The 22,187-nt window shown below is 42.1% G+C and overlaps 2 protein-coding genes across 2 annotated transcripts in view; one reads left to right on the top strand and one right to left on the bottom strand.

Moving 5' to 3' along the window:
* EML6 (echinoderm microtubule associated protein like 6) overlaps nt 1-3,607 on the top strand; it is a 111,740-nt gene extending 108,133 nt beyond the window's left edge. Inside the window, exons 38-41 of the mRNA XM_010004607.1 lie at nt 604-707; nt 1,871-2,024; nt 2,360-2,460; nt 3,583-3,607. Of these exons, the coding sequence (XP_010002909.1) occupies nt 604-707; nt 1,871-2,024; nt 2,360-2,460; nt 3,583-3,607 (384 nt within the window). The remainder of the gene's footprint in view (nt 1-603; nt 708-1,870; nt 2,025-2,359; nt 2,461-3,582) is intronic.
* A 2,865-nt stretch (nt 3,608-6,472) lies between these two features.
* Nucleotides 6,473-22,187, bottom strand: part of LOC104394939 (reticulon-4-like) — a 20,588-nt gene continuing 4,873 nt past the window's right edge. Inside the window, exons 2-7 of the mRNA XM_010004596.1 lie at nt 18,928-19,135; nt 16,051-16,189; nt 10,078-10,147; nt 9,383-9,429; nt 8,149-8,207; nt 6,473-7,473 (exon numbers count right to left, since the gene is read on the bottom strand). Of these exons, the coding sequence (XP_010002898.1) occupies nt 7,431-7,473; nt 8,149-8,207; nt 9,383-9,429; nt 10,078-10,147; nt 16,051-16,189; nt 18,928-19,135 (566 nt within the window). The 3' untranslated portion in view covers nt 6,473-7,430. The remainder of the gene's footprint in view (nt 7,474-8,148; nt 8,208-9,382; nt 9,430-10,077; nt 10,148-16,050; nt 16,190-18,927; nt 19,136-22,187) is intronic.

Raw genomic sequence — 22,187 nt, 5'->3', positions numbered from 1 at the left:
TTGAAGGGGCCCCTAAACCCTCTGAGGTAGGCAGGTAACTAGATTGCCTTTAGGATTTTCACAGAGCACTATTTAAAGTCCTCTCTTTCTAAATACTCAGGTCTTCCCCCTGGATTCTCTACCTCTGACTGTAGGAACATGGCTCAGTTCCTCACAAGATTATTGGTGTCCTATAGGTGGTCTCTCACATCAAGGGAATGGGTGCAACACTGAGAAAGAAATTGTGGATTATAACAATATAGAAACAATTCTCTTCCTCCTCCCTTCCCGTAGGATGGGATGCATATGATAGCTGAATTAGCATGTGAGGTTTCCTTCTGAAATCCTTAAAATTGGGTTGTGATGAACCAGAGAGTATATAAGCAAAAGGCAGTTGATCAGCTCTGCAGTATGTGAGTGAACACCTCATTCAATTAGCATCCTGTAACTTGTTATTACTTCATGTCGCATATAATGAATTCTAGCTAATTAGGGAAAAAAAAAATTGTATGCTAATGTTTATTTCCTGATAAAACCTGTTGAGATTATTACTGCTGGATATCTTGTAGATCAAGAAAACGAGGTACTTTTGGCAAAGTGACCAGCATTTTCCTGTCCTTTCAGGTATCAACAGGTGCCTACAAGCGTCAAGTCCATGAGGTACCACTAGGAAAGCAAATAACGGATCCTGCGTTGATAGAAAAGATCACATGGGCCACGTGGACCAGGTAAAAAAATAAAGTTCTGCCTGACTGGGGACAGGTGTAGGACAGAACAAGGGTCAGATCACAAGACCAGACTGTATAAATCAAATGCTTGAAATGTCCCTAGGGTCTGGCAATCCCGTGACAGAAGCACTCACACTTCCCTTCTTCCCCAAAACTCTTCTTACACTTAGTTTTTTTACACGTTTGTAGCTGGTTGGTGTCTGTAGTAATTGTTACCATAGTAACACCAAGGGCCATGAGACATCCTGGTGTCTTGCTGCATTCATCCAGGCTGCCCCCCAGTGAGGCCCATGGCCCCTACACAGCTCTGCACCACTTAAAGCTTCCCTTTCATTGCCATCCTGGCATATCCCACAGCACAAGCAAACACACACTGGATAGGAGGCATGGAAACATGGGTTAAGGAAGGAGTTGTGGGTCTCATTAAAACATACTTACTGATGTGGATTTATATAGGACTCTCCCAACATTATTACAAAATTCTGACTGTGCTCTTACTGTATCTAGCATGTGGCACTGGCCAAAAGCAGCTCTGAGAGCTGCTGAGGTGATTTATATAGGCAGGTTTTTAGGAGAAGGTAAGTGAGAATCCATCTACTCTTCCTGCTCTGCTACCAAGCAAGCATAAAAATCTGCCACACAATACTAATTTCTAAGGACTCTTAATAGATTGTGGACAGGGGCCAGACACAGATGAGAGTTAGTATGTGGATAAATAAGAATTATTATAAAGGAACCTAAAATTAAGGGAAGAACAGCTATTTTAGGAACTACCGTACATCCAAATAAGCATTCCCTCATTCAAGAGCTTATGGCCAAGACAAGAGAACATTGCTGTCAAAAATCACAGTGGGAAGGGACACATATGTCTGTGAGGAGACGATTGCTGCACAAGCTGCCTCTGCAAAATGATGCAAATGGTTTCACAGAAGAGAAACCTCAGGTCTTAGAGATGGGTTGAGTCATACAAAAAAGATGCATTCCTGTCATGTTCTCCATTATAAGATTGCATTCAGTGCAATAATTTAAAGGGAAAATACCGTATTTTAAAGGTTCTAATTTTTTATTACTGGACTGTGTTGCTTCTCCATGCTGTGGAAGAGAACAGTGGTGAGTATGTATTATGACCTAATGCTCTTTGTTTTAACTTGGTTTTGGAACAGCATTCTTGGAGACGAAGTCATTGGAATTTGGCCACGAAATGCAGATAAAGCAGATGTCAATTGTGCATGTGTGACCCATGCTGGCCTAAATATAGTCACAGGAGATGACTTTGGCCTGGTGAAACTGTTTGATTTCCCATGCACAGAAAAATTTGTAAGTAGCTCTTTTATTTTAATCTAAACAGCTTGCTTTTCCCCATGTTCCAGCTCCTTAGCATTACGATTTTAAGGCATCCACAGTGTGGCCTGACAAGTCATCTCCAGGCTGCTCCCAGCCAGTGGTAGCTGCAGGACCCAGTTGTCCCCAGGGGTGATAGCGTAGCTGCCATCCAGCAAGGACACAACGCACTGAATCAGGTGCCATGCTGGGATTGCTCTGGGTTGGAGGACACCTGTACTAGAGGTGATGGGATTTTGTCCCCACTCACAAGGCAGCTTTGTTCCTCGGCAGTGGCACCAATTCCTGAACTGCTGTCCTTTCTCCAACAGGCCAAACACAAGCGGTATTTTGGGCACTCGGCACATGTCACCAACATACGCTTCTCTCACGATGACAAGTACGTTATCAGCACTGGGGGAGATGACTGCAGGTAAACCACTTAGTTATTTTTACAGTGATCAAAAGTGGTGTGTGTATCCCTCAACACCAAACCCACAGCTTGTAGCTCCTTGGCTTGCCTTCCTCTCTGGGAGAGGGCAGACCTAACTGCTGCTGCATGGGCCAGCAGTGACTTGGGGCACCAAAAGGCAGCTGAAGGAGCCCCAGCTGCTGGCACAGGAACCCCTTGTGTGGCTGAAGAACATTTAGCTCAGATAAAGACAGCTGGTAGGGGTGTCAGTCACACAAAAATAACTGAATAGCTCCTGCCCCGCAAAGGGTAGGGCAGGAATTCTGGCTGGATAGAGGATAGACAGATTTAGAAAGACACTTTAAATAACAGGAGCCTTCTTGAAAGGTGCCTTAAGTTTTTGTTGGGGTGTTTTTTTAGGTTTTTTTTCCCCTAAAAACAAAATTAACTAAGCAGCCAGTATGTGTGTGTACACACACGCACACGTGACTCCTGCTGGATCTCCTTCTATCCCCACTCCCCAAGTCTATTTTAGCTCCCTGTACAGCTCAGAGAGGACATGACCATCAAACAGGGAGCATAAGGGTGAGGAACAAAAACTAACCATGGTTAAACACAAAATACTAAGAGACTTTTTGAGAAGCAAAATGCAGAATGAAAAAACTGAAAAGGAACAAGGTAGGAAATGAAAGGGCTCAACCTGCCAGAGGAGCAACTATCAGGAAGGCACATTCAAGAACCAGGTATTTGTAACTGCTTACTCAGCAGGAAAAATACAAGCCAGAGACTGCAAGACTGAGTAATTTATGCCAATGAAAGAGCCTGTCTCTTCCAGAGGCAGAACACAACAGATGGGGGGGCTCCCCTCAGTGAGCCTGCAGCATCCACTGTTGGTACCTGGGGCTTGTGCGACACCCTGTACTGACTGTACAAGATGAGCTGTTGAACTTACACAGGGTTCTGCATGGGAACACAGGCTGCATCCACCTCACATTGCTTTACCTTGTATCTTGCTGGTACATCTACCATCTACACTTAAGAGCCGTTTATGTACTTAACGCTGCCTGTCTCTCAGTATATGCTGATGGTTGTCATAAAGTTACTCAGAAAACTAATTATGCTCTCAATTTCATTTCTTTGCAGTGTATTTGTGTGGCGATGTCTTTGAAAGGAGAGTCCTCTTGCTGCTGTTACTGCCACCACCAAATGACTGCTCTGGACTGGACAGCCATGAATGCCTCTATCCCTTTGGCTGCTGTAACTTCCACCTGATGCTGCACGGATTGCACACTGTCAGACTACTCATGCAAACTGACTGAATGTGAATGTAATCTTGGAGACCAATATCCTTGAAAAGGAAGCTGAAATTTGAAAGCGAACACTTCTGTAACTTGGGTAGGCCAAAGTGACAAACAGTTCACTCATGAAGCTGCTTTTGCCTAATACTGTGTTACTCAAACCCTGTCTGAAAGGGAAGCACACTGAGAAAACGCTGGGCCCTTTGATTTGCCTGATTTCCAAATTTATGGCTTGAACATTTGTTCGTTGAAAGTTGGTGGGGGTTTTTTAACCACACCCACTTAAAACTCCAATTCAATGCACTGAGTAAAACTGCAAGCTTTTAATGAGCATGCTGTGGTTCATACTTCAGCTTTCAGTAATCAAAGGAGCAAACTATCATTTTTTAAGTTTATTTTATTTCTCAAATAGATATATTTGGCAAAAATTTCTATCCATGAAGTGCCTTTGAATAATTTTCCAGTAGTATGGGCTACAGTCTTGCCTCCCACCCGTTGCTTTCAACATACGGTGCTATAACTTTCACACAGAGGAGGGCTACCCATTAACACCTTTTCCAGCTGTGTACTTACATTCTCCCTGTTTTCTGCTTGTTTTGGTTTTTTTTTAATACCTTCACAAGTTAATTCCAAAAATGTTTCCAAGCAAGAAGCTACGTGCTGTTGCAAGGACAAACTCCTGATGGCATTACCCCTCTTGGTAAGCTGTTCACCACTGGTAGCTTGACTGCAGCCAGAATCTGAAGCTTAACTCAAAACGTTGAGTAGAGGGAGGAAGAGAGAGGATGGAAAGACTTGGTTAAAGACATGTTAACACAAATAATGTGGAACTTGTTTCCCAAGTGTTCCTACACTCCCTGGGTGTGGGAAAATGTGCTTTAGAGGTAACTACTAGCACAGGCAGTGGCCGTCTAGTGTATTGTAAGAAGTGGTCTGAAAGCCTCCAAGGATCATTCATTCCCTTCTTCTCATTCTGGAGGAGCTTCCTGCAGACAGCCAAAGTGATCTCTAGGGAATGGCTGGTACAGCACTAGCAGGGACTGTGTGTACCCTCCAGCAGGCAGCTAGTACCACAGTGCTTAACAGTGGAAAAATAAATGAACTCTGACACCAGAAAATTTAGCTATACTCTAGAAAAGCATCATCTTTGCTAACTTTGAACTCCTCTCCCTGTCATTGCCCTTCATGCAGCCCCTGGCCTGTTTCTGGGCTGTGGGATCCTGAGGTGGGAGGGGGGGCAGAAGAGATGAGAGTTGCCTCCATGTGGACATGGAGACCACGAGCAGGTAAAACAGTAAAGCTGTTCTACATTTGTTAACAAACACCCTGTCAAAACCAAAAACTGCAGGGATGGTGGAACTGGAGAAAGTAAAGTAAGTTTAACTTTTTCCAATGAAACTGCTTAAGAACAGAACAATGTGGGCAATCACAAAACAAATTATTTTTTACCTGTCTGACATGGAAGATCACTTATATTTTGGAATTACCTTTCTTTTGAAAAGACTGTTTGTTGACTTACTTTTAGTCTTTAAAAAGAAATGTAAAATAGTGCTTTAGTCCCAGTTCAGGAAAATGTAATTTTGAACTGTGGAAACTTCCTGTCAATCCACTTCTGATGCCCACTGCATAAAAAAGGTAGCTGTTGGATGCAAGGAATATCCAGTTAAAGGAGTGGATCAATGTACATTCAGCAACCTCAAAGAATCACCTTTTTTTAAATTGAATTTATTAATGCCTTATATTACTATACAGAAGATCAGTTTGTCAGATACAGAGTAAGAGTCCCTATGCAGTCTTTTTTTTTTTTAAAGAAACCTTCTTGCTCAAATAATGTAATCATGTTAGGTGGTGATGTCAGTAAGCACCTTCTTTGCCTATGTTGTAATGTTTGCCTTCCTTTCACACTGATTGTATCCCAAATAAAACCAGTTGTGTGGCAGAATGAATTAATAAATGGTCATGTGAACAATATCTTAAAGCAATAGTGTCTGTCAGGAAAACACTTAAAATTTCTATGTTTATATGGTCTGGCTTTATGTATAAAACATCCTGAAGTAATTATGTATATTATACTGTAAACTAAAATATTAGTGCATGAATTTATTTTTCAATGGTCAAGATGCTGGTAATTTAAACTCTGTGTCTCAAATAAATTTGGATACAAGTTTTCAATGTCCAGCTCTTAAATCAGATTCAACAAGTTGCCCTGGAAAGATTATTGGGACTCACCTTACAATTTCTTTCAAGCTAGAATATGGCATCAAACATTACCATCTGAAAAAAATAAAAGAAACCAAGGATATCTTCACTTGGTTTAGAAGAATCTAAACTTTCACCTGTCACAGTTTTCAATAACCAACTCACAAAATGTAGAGTGGCCCCATGTCAAGCAGCAGGCAGGGGACAACACACTGAACTGAGCATCACCAGCTGAGGTGGCCCTTTGGGACAGATTTGACCCTGGCACTGAACAAACTGCTTCACACTGCACACATGGCAAGAAAAGGTATCATGAACATCCACCTACTCACATCGCTAAACGGCTGACAAACTATTTCCACCACCATACACATTGGATATTTAATCACAAGGAACTTAAAATAAACACAAATATATTAAACTTGCCTCAAGAAAGCAAAATAGCGATATTATTTTATGTCTATAAGCTTTATTGATACTTGGGGTTTTGTTTGGGTTTTTTTTTTTGCTTTTTTGTTGGTATTTTGTTGGGTTTCTTTACATTTCACAATGCATTCCACAGACTTAGTTCAATACAGCTTAAACTGCAAGTGTATAAATTTTCATTCATCATTCCTTGCATAACAATGTTTAAGTTTCCAAACAACATTTGCAGCATTAGATATTCGGTCCACAGATTATCAGAGTTTGAGAGACTGTAGAATTATTTGCTCAGAATCAGCTACTGTACGTTTGTGCAACAAAGTGTATGCTGTAATTTTAATATACATGAATGTTCCTTTGTTCTTTTCTCTTTTGTTTGTTGTGGGTTTTGGTTTTTTTAAAGAGATGCTAGTGTTTGAGACAGTTTAGTTTTTCAAGCTTGTGTGCTATGGAGCTAGTCCAGAACTCAGTCAATTCTCTGAAGTATGAAGCACTGTGGAGCAGCTGAAAGATCTAAGCTTTGTGAAACACATATATATATATATATTGGCAATTGATAAAACAATAAAATCACAATACAGCTATACTCATACCAAAAAGGCAAGATTTTTCAAAACTTGCTAAAATGGTATATTCTTCTAAAACATCTCATTTTAGAAAATCTGCATCAATCTACACAGACCATACACAGTGCACAAACTGGGAAGTGTTCTCCTCCACTCCACCTGCACTACACCTCTTCTGGAACGCAGCAGGGACTACCTCTGGTGAAGCAAAATGTACAGCTTTCTCAAATCTTTTTTATTAGCCAGTGCTGCACACAGGATAAAGAAAGATGATTAGTTTTAGATCCATACATAGCAGCTTACAATACTTAAGATGATGAAACACATGGCAGTCAGAACAGTTATTTTTCCTCAAACACTGCGTTGCTAAAAAATAAAGATCTGTGAAATTGCACTGCAATGTCAAGGGTTTTGCTATTCCCTGACCCTCCCCATGTAAATCTAAATGAGTATTTTTTTCCCCCTTAAAAGACGAACTTCCTATCCATCAGTTGCTTCAGGCTTTTTACTCAGTTTTGCGCTTCAACCCAGGGATCTTTGCTTGGATCCTGCAAGAGGAAGAGGAGAGGAAAAGGAACAGCATTTGAGTAAGGAACAAAGAAAAACAGATGTAAACAGAGTCTTAAAAACAGCAACATGTAAAAATAATTGTCAGGGCAACTCAAAGCTGCTACATTCAGAAACAGACAAAACTGCTAAATTCCTCTTCATTTACCCCCCCTCCCCCCCCAGCTGCAACTGGGGACTCAGGCTTCACATAGAGATTTCTTTTAGAAGTAATATAGTACACAATGATACAGATGTAACATCGATCATAATACAGACATAGCTATAATATACATACAATATAGCTGCAGTATAATTTGACATGATACACAATATATAATAAGGTAATAGAATATCATTACTATAATATCATACACATAATAATCATAGATTGTTCGGGTTGGAAAAGACCTCTACACACATCAAGTCCAACTGTTGACCTAGCACTGCCCAGTCCACCACTAAACCATGTCCTCAAAATACATATGCCTACAATACAATGGAGCAACAGCATCAGCAAGAAAGGCGCTGATTTCATAGCCATTCCAAACTTAAAACACTTTCCCCAACAGGACTAGTGCATGTAATGCATGTGTTACATACAGGAGTAGCCCATATCAAGAACTATAAACATTATTTAAAAAGCAAAATCAACAAAAAAAAAAAATCCCACTCACTTGGCCATTGCATCTGTGACATTCTTGTTCACAAGTCCCAAATAATGGTCAATTTGGGCCTGAAAGGGAAGATGAAAGATGTTACAGAGCTCCCCTGACCAAGAGTGGCCTTGCTGCCCCAAGGCAGAGTGCCAGTGTACCAAGACATGTGCCCCACAAAGACAATTTCCCAGTTTGGTGCGGGACCTCCTACAGCTTCAGCCACAGCCCATGCAAGTGTTTGCTTCCGGGAACGGTGGGTAAGTACCCAAATAAATTCATCCCAGGCTTCTGCATCTTCCCCTGCTTCTTCTCAAAGCCACCCCAACGTGAGGGTACACCACCAGGGCCCTCAGCTCCCCTGTCTCCTCCAGGCAAGAGGAAAGCAGCTTAGGTGGGCTGGGCTGTTAAACAGCTTATGCCTTCCGAGAGCAGCCTGCAGCTCCTCAAGCGGATTGAGATGCCCGGGTTAAGCCACATGAATTGTCCATCATTCCTCAGGGCCACAGGATTTCCTTTTGCTGCAGAGCACTGTGTTCTGTCCTAGGAGCTCAGAAAGCAGCCCAGAGGCTCCGCCATCTGCTCCATGCCTTTCCTTCTCCCTTCCCAAGTCCCTCACTGGCCGCCATGAGAAGAGTTGTTTTTGAAAGAGGAGAAGGGACTGCTAAGCCAGATCTGGCTTCCCCCTCCTGTGCTATGACCTGCTGAAGACAGTCCTCTAGACTCTACTATAATTTCACCATATGTGTTTCTTTTTGCTCCTTCTTACTTCCTTCTTTCACATCACTGGACTATGCTGAGTGTCTCCCATCTCCTGTTTTTGCCAGGGCTACAAATTCTGCAAGGCTTCACGACACAGATCCTTAATGTCAGCTCCAAAGCGGTTTCTTCAGAAATTGTTTTAGAAGTATTTATATCAGGATTAACGCACTGTGCCTACTGTTGCTTTAGTCCTGACCAAATGAGGACCAGGACAGAAGGCTCCCAGGTTAAGTCAGGCCTTTTTGGGAACTGTGTGCGGGGGAAACTGCCCCAGATTTCCACCAAAGAGGAGGAGGGAAAAGCACACACAGCCTCAGCTCCCAAGGGAACTCGCTCCTCTTGGCCCTGGCACTGACTCCTGGTTGAACGCCTATCTACTACAGGCTTTAAAGATTTTAGAAGACTGAAATGAATTTTGGCTTTATTTGCTTGTGGCTTTGCTTCAATGGAGCTAATTTTATAACGCATTTAACAAATCGTATTAAAGACTCACCTGATGTCTCTCATAAATAACAGGAACACTGAAAAGCGAAATCAAAGCTGGAAAAGAGCACATCAAAGGTGTTGACAAAAGGGATGGTGTTCAGGTAAACCAAAGACTAATTTCTACACCTTGACAATTATTTTAAAAAGGTACAAGAAAAAGAAATAACTCAGCCATATGTAATGATCATTGGCCAGTAATTTAAATAATCCCTATTAAGGAGAAGATGGGCTGTTCTCCAGGTCTCATTAACAGTATTGTCTGGTCACAGTTCACTTTTTCACTGTGGGTTATGCAAATTCTTCAAAATGATGCTCAGGCTTCTGCCAGCCTCAAGCTGGTTTCTGACAGCCAGCCTGCTCTGGGATACCAGAAACAAAAGTACCTGCAGTGGACAGGGCCAGAGCCAGTTTTGTACAGCAATGACATTGCAGTAAGGCTACCCCTGACAGGAACAAGCACAACAAAACAGGCTTTTAAAATTATACAATGTCTGTTAAAGCAGCAATCTTGAGGAATTCAACAGCGCAATGAAAATTATCTGTTCTGCAGTGTTATCAATGTCCTAGAAAAAGGACACACAACTGTAACATCTTGCTACACTCTCGAGAACACCGGAATAGCCTCACAGTATCGAGCCGAGTTCAGTGCTTTTCCAGGGTTATTTTGTATGCCAGGTATTTCACACTATTTAAAGCACTTACCCAGAATCAGTAATGTCAGACCATTAAACAAGGCACCAACGTAAGTGAACACCCACATCAACACTGCAAACTGAAAAGGAAAAAAAAACCACCATGTCAGCACACAGTCTGTCTTACCAGACCACACTAGTTAGAGCAGAGAGAGAACTTCTCTAACAAATGAAACTAAAATGCCCCAAACTCCACTTTCACCTTTGTACGTCTTATGTAATTACAGATGAGTGACAAGATGGCTGAAGGATTTAGTAATGGATATGTGGCCTCTTGCCTGTAGGTCATGGGGCTGAATCCAGCCCAAGTCAGCAGTGACCACAGGCTGTCAGTGCCCGGTGGCTGCTCAATGACCTCTGATTTATACAGCTCTTCCAGCTCCACGTTCTGTAGTGACAGGCAAACGCGATTCCTACCTCCCACCCTTCAGAGACACGGAACAAGACAGGCACGGGAGAGGTTAAAGGGCTGGCATCTGACACGGCACTGGGTGGTAGAGCCAGGAAGAAGCAGGCAGGGCATCCCCTGGCATGGCAGCTCAGCAGCCAACGCAGGAGCATGGCCACTCCAGGGCTGCAGCGCCAATGGTCGCACCGAACTATCGCAGCTCAGCTCAGCAAAGGTCTCAATGAACTGCTGACCAGACCAAGTAGAGGTGCCTGCCACACCATGGGGAAAAAAACCTGTCTGGAAAGCAACATGGCAAGGTTGGCTTGATTGACTTTTTCCCTAAAAAAAAAAATAAAAATAAAATAGAAGCTTTGGATGCTAAAAAATTAAATGAAGAGAGGAGTCAACAGCACCATACAATCATAAAATGGTTTGGGTTGGAAGGGACCTTAAAGATCACCTAATTCCAAACAAAATGGAGGCTGACTCTAAGTCAGAGACAAATTCAAAAGGCAAAGACATCCTTCTGCGGACAGACACCTACACCCTCCCACTGCTGTAATTTCTGGCTGAGTATCCCAGCCCCTAACTCATACCCAGGCACTGTTCCTCCCTCACTGCCACCCTGCTGACTGCCCTTGCACAGGCTCTCCCTCTGCTCTACTAGCTCTGTAGAAAGATCAGCACAAGTTCAAGCCCCTCAGCTTTCCGCCAGGTGGAGAGTGTCCCAAACACACCTCTGACCTATGCTGGGCCAGGAGGGGGCTGAAGGCTGCCAGGTCTATTTCTGTGTAGGATTCCTCCCCAAGGAAAATCAACCCATTTCTTCTAGTGTTGCACAGCCCATAAGGGACTGAGCAGAAGCCAGGATCTGGGTGTCAAGATATAGTGGATTTACTGGTGCTTATTTCTTGTTACGCACTGAATTAACTTCACATTGTGCAGAGCACACAAATGAGACCCCCCTCCCCAGCCCTTTAATCAATGGGTTATTTTCTGTGCAAGACACTGTGAAACACTGACAAGCTTGACAGACATGGTGGGGAGGCTGCTGCTGGCACCAGGGAGAGAAGATCTGGGCACAGTCAGCAGTCCAAGGTGAAGCACTCTGATAAGCAGGAGATACACACGAGGAAAAAACTGGTACAAAGCACTGGAAAGAAAAAAAACACATCGGAGGACTGTGGGTATGGGTAAGGATCTAGCCTGCAGCATGGTTACTCAGAAGTTCTATATCCAAACATTTATTTTTTTTTGCTTATCCTAAGATGAAAATATGCAAACTGAACAAAATTAACAGCCAACAGTAAGAAATGGGGATGACAGCCAATGCAAGTTTAATTGCATGACCCAGTTAATGACATGGAGTTTACCTCAAGAGCTTCATTCAGAGCTGATCCCATTCAAAATGCAGTAGGATGAACTGCCAATGATGCAGTTCTTTATCTGTCAGTCCTTTCTAGATGTGATGCAAGCAGCAGCAGAGGCACAAACTGAACCTCAGACAAGGCTGCAATGTTACCATCAACTGCATTCCCACTAAAGGATTTTGGCAGGTTGATCAAGAAAAATAAAGCAGATTTCTCTAAACTCCCTCATGATTCATTCAAACCTTGGCCCAGTTCTGCTCTCCGCAGTGCCAGGGTGAGAGCTGGCTGCCAGCCTCTTTACACAAGACATTTTAACAGAGCAAATACTTTCCTTTCAGAGCAAGTCTGTGCATGCAGCACATCCCCCCCCAGCACAGGGAGGAAAGTCAACACTGGTACTACAGCAAGAAGCCCCTGGGTTTGCCACCATTCAGAACAACCCTCTCGCAGGCGGTGCATTCAAGCCCACACAGCACAGCACCATGACACCTACCCAAGATCTCCTCTGCATGAACACCACTCCCCAAGCTAAGCACCACCCTGGTCAGGTGGACATTCGGTAATATTGCTGCAGACTATGGCAAAGTCAGAAAATGTGAGTTTATGTAGGCAGAAGGCTAACAGAGAGCAATCAATCCCAAAGTCCAACAACTACCAGAACTATCCAATCCCATTTACTAAGGATTGAATTTATGGCCCAAGAAAGATCAAAATCCAGGAGTTAACAGGCTGACACAGGCATTGCTTCTCCCAAAGTCCATCCAGAGGAACATCAGGGTCTAATGACAAACTGTGTTGCATGTGCAGTTTTTATCCAGGGTCTAATGACAAACTGTGTTGCATGTGCAGTTTTTATCCACTTTATGTATTCATGCCAGGAGGTCTCCCTCCCTCTCAGAAACCACAGAGCCCAGCAGGAGCACACCACTCTCTGCGATGTCAGTAAGGGACAGTCATCACAAAAACTGGGGCTGCCAAAGCAAGTTACATTCAGCAAAAATCTCAGAACCCCCCTCCAGAACTCCTTCATACACTTCTAACAGTAAGAAGACGACTCATGGCATTTAGGGGAGTTTATCTCAATCCCACATTGGTATCTATTTTGTATTGGTGTCTATTTTTTTTCTTTAGAAATGAGACAAACTCAGAGAGCCTTACAAATACAAACGGTGTACCTCTCTAAACACTCACAGCTTTGAAACAAAAAAATGAATGCAGAATGCAGCCCAGCACTGGCTTACCAAGATAATACTCCACACACTGAGGACAGGAGAGAAGGAAAGTGCACAGTCCTAACTCAGCCTGAACATTACAACATGTAAAGCAGCAAAAAACTCAGTATATCTGATGGACTGAAGTGGGTTTTTGCCTACCTCATTCCAATGATTAAATGACTCCCTGGTACCCAAAGCATACTGCAATTTAATGGCAAATCCAAAAATGCCCATCCATCAATTTCTTGACTATAAACCAGCTCAAACACAGCACAGAGCTCCATTTCTCAAAACATCAGCTGAGCAAAGACCAAGTGAAAGCAACCGTGTCCCAGCAGAGCAGCCACTGCTGTGCAGCTGGGGGTGACGCGCTCCATTGCTGCGTGTCAAGACAAAGGGCAGTTTTTTTTCTCCTGGGACTCTGGAAAAGGCTGCTGTGGAATTGCTCCTTAAGAACCATGAGGAACTTTGTCTTGTCCTGCATAAATAATCAGTCCTTTTTAAGACTTCCCTGACAGAGGCATCATTTAAAAAAAAAAAAAAAAGTTAACAAGACAGGTTTTACAGCCAGAACTATTACACACAATAAACTGATCTGCAGATGTTTTGTAAATCAAAGCTCTGAAACTTTAATTATACACAAACGTGCTGTTTCCTATAGCCAAGATGTTTAAACTACATGAGCCAAGTTATTTTTATTTTTTTTAAACTAGGGCTGTTACATTACATAACACCCCAGAACCTTAATGTTCTCCTCAGGCACGGACTCTTCAGAATCAGTTAACTTGTGCTGGTGAACTGTCCTGACATTCACTGGTTTCATATGAGGGTTGCTCCCAACTACCATAAATTAGGCTAATTAACCTACATAAAATGTTTTAGATGTCAGAAAAGGAGAGGGGAAACAAATTAGCTCAGCTGAATAAACATGTCTTTCCCATAGTCTTTCCTATCACCATAGCATTTTAAGTGATTAGAGTCCCTTGAAGACACTCGGACTGGAATTAATTCTACTTCTAACATAACTCCTCTAAAAGGTCTTATTTTTAAAGCAGTGTTAACTGAAACAGCAGCTGGCTGTTCACTCCTTCCTCTTCCTTTACTGCAAGGGATTGTGATCTCTAAACAAATGGCATGGAAATTCTTGTAATTCAGATGGAGGAACATACCACAAAGGGCTTAATTATTAAAGAAATACAAGTGACCTTGTGACTGCAAGTTTTTCTGTGATATTGTTTGATAAGAACTAAACACAACTTAGACAAAGTTCACTGAAGTTCAAAGAAAAGTTAATTTCAATGCCCTTAAAAACCCACAGTAAACAAAGAAGATGTTCCTTTCCTCCCTCGCACACCAAGTTTAAGTTATCAAAATGTAATTCCAGCTGCGTAACAGTAATTCTTTTGGTCCGGGCTGTGGCCTCGAGATGCTGCAGAGATGAATCCCAAGTATTCAGTCACCTCAGCATGAAAGTGAGGCACAGCTTCTTGCAGACCAGACGGACAGGCAACGGTGAGGATTTAGCCATCAAAATCTAATCCCTGAGTAGAAACACTGGCAAGGCACAGAACATAACAGCCTTATTTTAGCTATTCTGCCATAAAATTTTTGCAGCAGTACCAAATCATGTCCAGAAAAATGACCAGAAAATTCAGTCACCTCATAAAAGTACTTTCACTGCACAACCCTTTAGGAGCATTAAGATGATTACACAAAACCCCAGGCAAATATCCCTTCTCCTCTTTCTCTTCTGAAAAAATGAGCCTCTACCACAGGCAGCAGACCCCAAGTAACGACCCAACAGCCTTACAATCTTTCCTTTAATGCAAGAGACTTGCACAGCATTAAGTGCAACTCTACAGCACAAACTCTGTTTAAGTTGGAGTATAATGAGAAACTGGATCCAGAAGCTCTGGGTATTATCCAGAGATTTGCCTCTGATTTCTACTGCACAAATATAACAAAGACTTTTACAGCCTTCCTTTTGTTCTCCAGGTTTCACTAGAAACCCCTTCCCCCAACAACTCCAAGGGCTTTACAAAGCACTAAGGAAGGGATTTACTGGAGGATAAATGCAACTTTATTTTCAAGAAGATTAAGCAAACTGAAAAAGAAATGGACGGCATGTTGTACTCACCAAAGGAAACAGTTGTTTGAAAAATGAAAGAACACGATTAGCATGAAAGGAGGGAATTCTTACAGAACAAAACTGAAGGCTTTTCAGCCAATTCTTTGTTTCTTTAATTTTTTAAATTATTAATTCTTCACCAACAGTTTTACTCTGCCACCTTCAATCAGCCCCATTAAACACTACTTGGACATATTCAAAGTATTTGTTAGGCAGTACTGCACACCTGAGGTAGAGTAACTTGCAAAATCCATTTTAGTTATTTGCATCACTAAAAGAAGCAACTATTCATGCCCAAGTCCGGAGACTGAAAGAAGTCTCCACCTTCCTGGTAACACACAGGCATCACTCGGTCCCCACTCTTCCAGCAAAAAAAGTGGACATAGAACTCCTGCTGTTTAAGGAGAGTAACTGGACACTAACCCTCCCCCCTCACTACCCTCAGTACAGAAACAAACAGAAAAACAAAACCAAACCAGACTGTGCTAGTCTAGCCCAAACCACAGCATCTTTCAAGAGGGAGAGATGTATGTCAGTGACAAACTCTAAATGCCCAGTGTCTTGTTTGCTTAAAAGATTTCTGCTGTTAAGCACCAGCAAGAACGTGCAACAACTGAACTGCATATGCAACCAGAGCTTATTTCAGTTTTCCATTCATTTTTAGTATACTGTAAAAAGCTATACTTCTGGGGGTAAAAAGAAAAAAAAAAAAAAAAGGCATTTTACTTCCAACAAGCAAACTAAACCTCATTTTTTCTTCTACTGAGCCAAAGATGCCGTTGCTCATTCATGTTTACAAGGACTAGCAGGCTCTGCTCAGCCAGGTCAGCAAGGAAGTATTTACACAAGGCTGCAGTACCTTCAGTTGAAGTAAACTTACCTTCAGAGAATCAACTAAGTCATCCACTAGGAAGAGACGTCTCAGCTCTTTGACTGTGCCATTAACATGACCAAGCACAACATTACTGTATTTCTGAATAAGCTCTTCAGACACAGCTACATCAGACTCCAAGTAAGCCCTGCAAGAAGGAAAAGCTTATGAAACTTTACTGTAGAAGTGCTGCCAAACAGTACCAACATCTTATATACACAGTATCAACATAGTCTTTTTATGTTATAAAGAGAAAAACCTCATTGTATGAGGGATACTAAAAGGACAGAGCAGAACTAACCTAAGTTATTCTTAGAAGGTAAAAGTTAATATTAAAAAAACACTCCACAACTTCTTAGAATAAAAACATAGTTCCTCTCTCACTGCTATGCTGTGCTAGTGCATTTACTAAGTCACACATAGTCGTAAGTGGACTAGGCAAAAAATGTGCCCCAATTAACATAATGTGTGAGCAGACAGGGCTAGTGGGTGGCCCAAAGAGTGCCCAGCACCACCAGCACATGCTGCTTGGTCTATAGTCTCTTCCTACTTCTCAGCATATTTTGTAACTTATCACACTAATAAGGCCAATATGGATTTTAAAAAAATGAGAGAGTCTAAGGGTGTGTGTCATTCTCTGGTTTTGCTATTTTATTAGGCAGCCTAATATTCTATGAGATTCCTAAATTTCTCAAACAAAATAATCCTACAAACACAACATATCCATTCACACTGCTAGAAGGGACTTCTGAAGGTGCCACTAAGCTGTAACAAACACACTAAGGCACAGTAAAATAAGCAAGTTTTCAATTTCCTAAAAACATTTCATACAGTTACTGACAGCAGTTCTTTCAGCAGAAAGATATAAGATCCTATCTGGTTACATGTAGTTTCCACTACACAGCAACTTTTATCTGTACTTGCAGTGCCCATGGCAATTCACACTCTTTAAAATAGAGAATAATTTATTTATCTAATTTGCGCATTGAAGGCAGAAGAAGCAATGCAGCACATCTGTAACAGGGCACTAATCTTAGTTACTACAGTCATTAAACTTACTTTTGTTTGGAGGAATTCTGCTTTAGAGTATTTTTGTTTGACTTTTTAAAAATAGAACTGACACAGTGGAGGCTCCTATGTATGTCATGTAAGGCAAAGTTAAAACGTGGCCTCGTGGCAAGTCCAGTACAAATGAAAATGCTTCAAAGAGTAACTGCAGAGGGCAGCCATTTCAAGGCCACCTTCTGCTATCCACATTTGGCTTGAATCTGCACACCCTTCTCAACTCACCAGACAAGATATTTGGTACCTGGATCAAAAATTAAATTGATCTCATTGCTCTTCATTGTTATGCTAAATTCAGATAAAAAATAGCTTTCTCGTAGTTAAAGTTACACTGATAAAAAGTAAGTAACCATGTATGTTGGACAAGAATGTCTGGAAGCTTCTTATGAGTATCAGTATTCTTAGAAATAAGCTGCAGAAAGAGCACAGGTAGAACAAGTTTTGCTTGTTCTTGCTAGGAAAGAACACAAATGGTAAACCTGGGAAAGCTATCCGGATGCTGAAGAGCACTGCTGGGTAGACAGAATGGGATTTCAACTAGGAATTATTCACTCTAATGAGGGTGAACAAGGAGGGTGAACAAGGAGGGCCGTACAAAGCCTTAGTGGTTAAAAAAAAGCAAAATCCAAACAAACTAAGTTCACAAAAGAGATATACTTCATACTGCTATCCTGAATGTTGGTGCCAATTGTTCAGATGTATTTTTTTTATATCAGTTTTAAGCTTGCAAGCAAATACTCCTTTTTTTCCCCAGAGTTTTGCCCCACAGCTGGGTTAGGCACAGATTGCCGTCCTCTGGGTAAATGAGCCACTACTCATAGTCAAGGAGGAATGCAGGAGAACCCAAGGAAACATTTTCTTTTGCTTTACAGAGGATGGAAGAAGAACAAGAATTGGGAACACCACAAAATTATGAAGAGAGCTGTAAATAAGATGGGAAGCAGGAGTTTCTGAAAGGGAAATTGAGATTGAACCACTTCACTGATTAATAAAAGGAGAGAATCAAGCCTGATAGGTGTGGGACATGGCTGGTATGGGAACAGGAAATGTGCACTCTCACTAATTACTCTAACACAGTAATAAGTTTTTATTTCTCTTAAGATGCAGCTTTGCAATAATGGGCACCTCCACACAGGCAAGGATGCATACCACATTCCCACAATGCAGGGAGTGCACACACCTATGCCAAATACCTCGGAGGGTTTCTTTGAGGACCTCAATTAACTCTGTGATTCAACACCTCAAGCCTTAGAATTCGGAGCCCAAACTTCTGGATTTCTGATCTGGACAGACTGCAATGAGCCTGAATTCTGATCATGATAGTGCAGCCTTGCACGTGGAGAGAACACAGCTACATAATAATTAACACCAATTAAGAGTACCCTTAAAAAAAAAAAGTTCAAAAAATATTAAAGAATCCTCTGATACATTTACTCTGATTTTTTTGCTGAATATATTGCACTGAAAGTGCTGCATCTCCGGGGCACCCTTTAAATTTTGTACATAAGTTGCCACTGGTTCACATCCTGTAGACTATACCGTTCTAAAAATGTATGTATTATTCCATTAGATTGAAGTATATAATTTTTTATTATTTTTTTAAATGTAATTTAGGATACTCTAGCACTCCCAGGAAAATCCCCTGTACCACGTGTTCACTTCATTTCCTTTATTGCTGTGTAGGCAGATTTCTCACTGCAGAAACCATTTATAATCTTATGCAACACATTACAGCGTACGTCACCTCCTGCCTCTAACAGCACCAGTACTGCTGTGCCCCAAAACAACACACTTTGTAATTAAAGAAGAAAAAAATCTCACCTAAATGGGTGGCCTTCATCAGACTTTTGGATTGCCTGGATAACTCCCTTGTATATCCTAAAGCTGATGGTCACGGAAAGCAGGGCCAAGGCGATGTAAGCTACCACGCTCACGATGCTGAACACTGTTAATGAAAGCAGCAGGAACAAGCTGGCACCAAACACCACTCCTGTCTTCTTAATGTCTCGCCAGTAAAGGAGGTCAACAACTAAAATTTAAAAGAGAAATTAGAACAAGATAACCTTTTGCATGAAAACAGTAAAACATGATTCACTCAACTGCTGAGTGTCATCAAGAATGGAACTCGTGATCTCACTGTCAAACCAGAGCAGAAATGACAACTAGAAATAGGTTGCTGTAGCACTGATTCTGCACTGGACTTCAGATTACTGAGATTATGGTTACTAGGATTACCTCAAATCTAATTGCTAAAATTTAAGGACAATCCTGCCTTTAAGCAATGTCAGAATTAATCTCTCCAACTACGGTGCTCTGTTCTGCACCAGAACCACAGTGTTTTGTGCTTAATTTCAGTTTATTTTTGTGGAGGTCACTGACTGAAGAGATTGATTCTGATTGTCTGTGAGGATAAATGACAAGACCTTTTGTATCTTTGCAAGTCTGGTACAAGCAAAGGCACTGCTGAAGACTCATCAACAGTTTGTTTCCTTTTGACTCCCATGGGAGTTTATAATGTTGGTTAGGGGTGAAGGCCAAGCTACCAAGAGGGAATAATCCCATTGAAATTTCAATCCAGGCTATGTGTCCTGGGCTACAATGCAAAATACATCCTTTGTAAACAAGTTTATTTTTTCCTTAAGCAAGCCCCTTAAGCGAACACAGTAGTATGCCATTTTTAGCATCACTCTGTAAACTACACCCTTGCACAAGTCACAGGTAATGGCTTAGGATATCCTTTGCAAACTTGTTTGTTCTGAGGTGCTGTTCATCACTTTACTCAAACTCATGGCATCTGCAAACATTCTCTGCTGTAGAGTACAGACCTGGGCAGGGGCATCTAGTCTAGTTTTATAGTCTTTTTTCATGAAGAGACACACTATAAAGCTCATTCTTCACCATTTCTGCTTCCACAGGTGATTAATTTTCACAAGAACAAATTCCTCTTCTGCATCAAAACCGCTTGTTAATAGCAACAATGGAAGAGTTATTAGATACAGAACTGAAGACAAATTACTGAAAAATTACTAGAATATAAGCTTACCAATCCTCTCTTACCCCAAGCCTCACTAAAGTTAACTGTAAAATAGAATATCACAATTCAGAACAGATTCTTACTCTGAATGTTTAGTTTCCTTTTACAGACAAACATTTTACTATTTTTTCTTACAGGTTGAAAAACAGGTAATGCTCCAACATTAAATACTTGGAAGCCTCCACGGGGCAAAGTCTGCAAAATCCCTTTGTAGGTACAACATGAAAATGCCACTGGGACTATGGTACCATTTCACAGTGTTTCAGAAGCTGAAGTCCTTTCCTAATTATTCCGCAGGGAAAGGCTACTGCTTAGTAGGTGCTGGAAAGATGAGAATCCTGGTCAGAAGCTTAAAGCTGCCATTTTCAAAATGGAAAATACTTTATCCCAGTATTTAATTAATGTTTCTGTAGAAATGTCCTGCAGCTTTACAGACAGAAGCAGGCTGCAGTTGCATGAACGTCTTAAATTTGCGACAAACCGCAACTGCTGTGGAAGGAAGCAGCCTCACTCCTCCAGCACTCAATCCCACTCCCTAGATCTGGATGGCCATGCAGCCTGTTTTTCTGTATGCTGCTGACAACTACTGCACCAAGAAATAAAATAAAAACTCAGCCAGATCAGATTCTGGATGTGGTTCACCATGTGACCCCACGAACATGTGGAGTGAGAGATAGAGCGGCCGGCCGAAGGAGGTGACACTCCTGCTCTCAGAACAGCACCCATCTAAAGTCCTCGACAAACTGCAGCTCAAACTACCATGCACCCCAGTGACCTGTTATTCCACTGGGTCTCTTCACGTTACAAAGCTGCACCTCTCTTTTCCCTGTCAAACAACATCAGCTCTAAGCAAGACAACTTTTCTTTCCTATATGTAAAAATCAAACAAGCAAAATAAAATTAATCACAGAATTCCTTTTGTATGGGCTTTAATCCCTACATTTAACAATATTTTCTTTGGTTTCTTTGGCTTTGCTTCTAAACACAAAAGTGTTCATTAGTGTCTCTATTAGTACAATTTACGTTACCAAGTTCAGCATGTAAAAGGAGCTTACAAACAAAATTGTGAGCTTGACCTAAAAATCACTGTAAAACTGTAAACCTAAACAGAGCTGCAACCATCCCTGACAGCTGGGTGAGATTTACAAAACCAGTCTTGGCAAGAAAGGTTAGTGGATTTTGTGCTCCTAAATAATGCAAGAAACCTTTGGGAAAAGCCTGATTTCTTTCTGAGTATTTGCTTCAAATACGGAAACTGCTTATTTTTAAACGCTGCAACTCGAGCATCCATCATCCAAATTTGGGTGCTGCTCCTGTATCAAGTGGCACTCTAAGCATGAGCCCTGCTCCTCTCCCCTTGCAGGCAGCTCTGGTTCTGTACATCAGATACCCCCTCCTCTGCAGCACAGTTTTAAAGCCTCTCTGCTGAGGGTGGGTTTACAGCCTCGCAGGAAACAACTCCGCGCAGGCAGCAGGCGCTACACCCAGGCCCTGTAAGAAGTGTGAAGGCAGTAACTCATCCGCATGGCAGCTCCCAAAATATGAGAAACAGCAGCACATTTCTGGAACTGGAACACCCCACAAATGCCAAGCAGACTCGAGGGACCCACGTCCCAGTAATCAATAAGCAGAGCCCCCAGCCAGGACCTCCCAGGCCAGCTGATCTGCACACGAAGCGTTTTTCCACGCTCCGTGTGAAGAGCTACCAGTCCAGCAGCAGCTTCGCGACGCAGTGTCTGGTTTCACTGCGCGTTCCTCAAAGGAAACTTCAGTGCCAGAGGTCACCACCGATTTGCAGTGTTCAGGCCAGGAGAGCACACGACGGAATTGACGGATGCCCTCCGGCCGGCCAGAAGCGGGTACCTGCCCTTCCTTCTGAAGCCAAAGGCTGAAACAGCTTCCCGCGAAGCGGCTTTCTGGCTCTGACTGACACACGAGACGTTCACAGCAGGTGAGAACCGAGACCGGACAACAGACCCCGGCCGGTTCCCGGGAGCAGCGCCTTTCCCGGTGGGTTTTTACACACCAGGAGCGACCGCCCCCCCCC

Source organism: Chaetura pelagica, unplaced genomic scaffold (assembly GCF_000747805.2).
Source record: "Chaetura pelagica isolate M959 unplaced genomic scaffold, ChaPel_1.0 scaffold171, whole genome shotgun sequence".
NCBI classification, from domain to species: domain Eukaryota; kingdom Metazoa; phylum Chordata; class Aves; order Apodiformes; family Apodidae; genus Chaetura; species Chaetura pelagica.
This window is presented reverse-complemented; position numbering and strand designations above follow the sequence as displayed.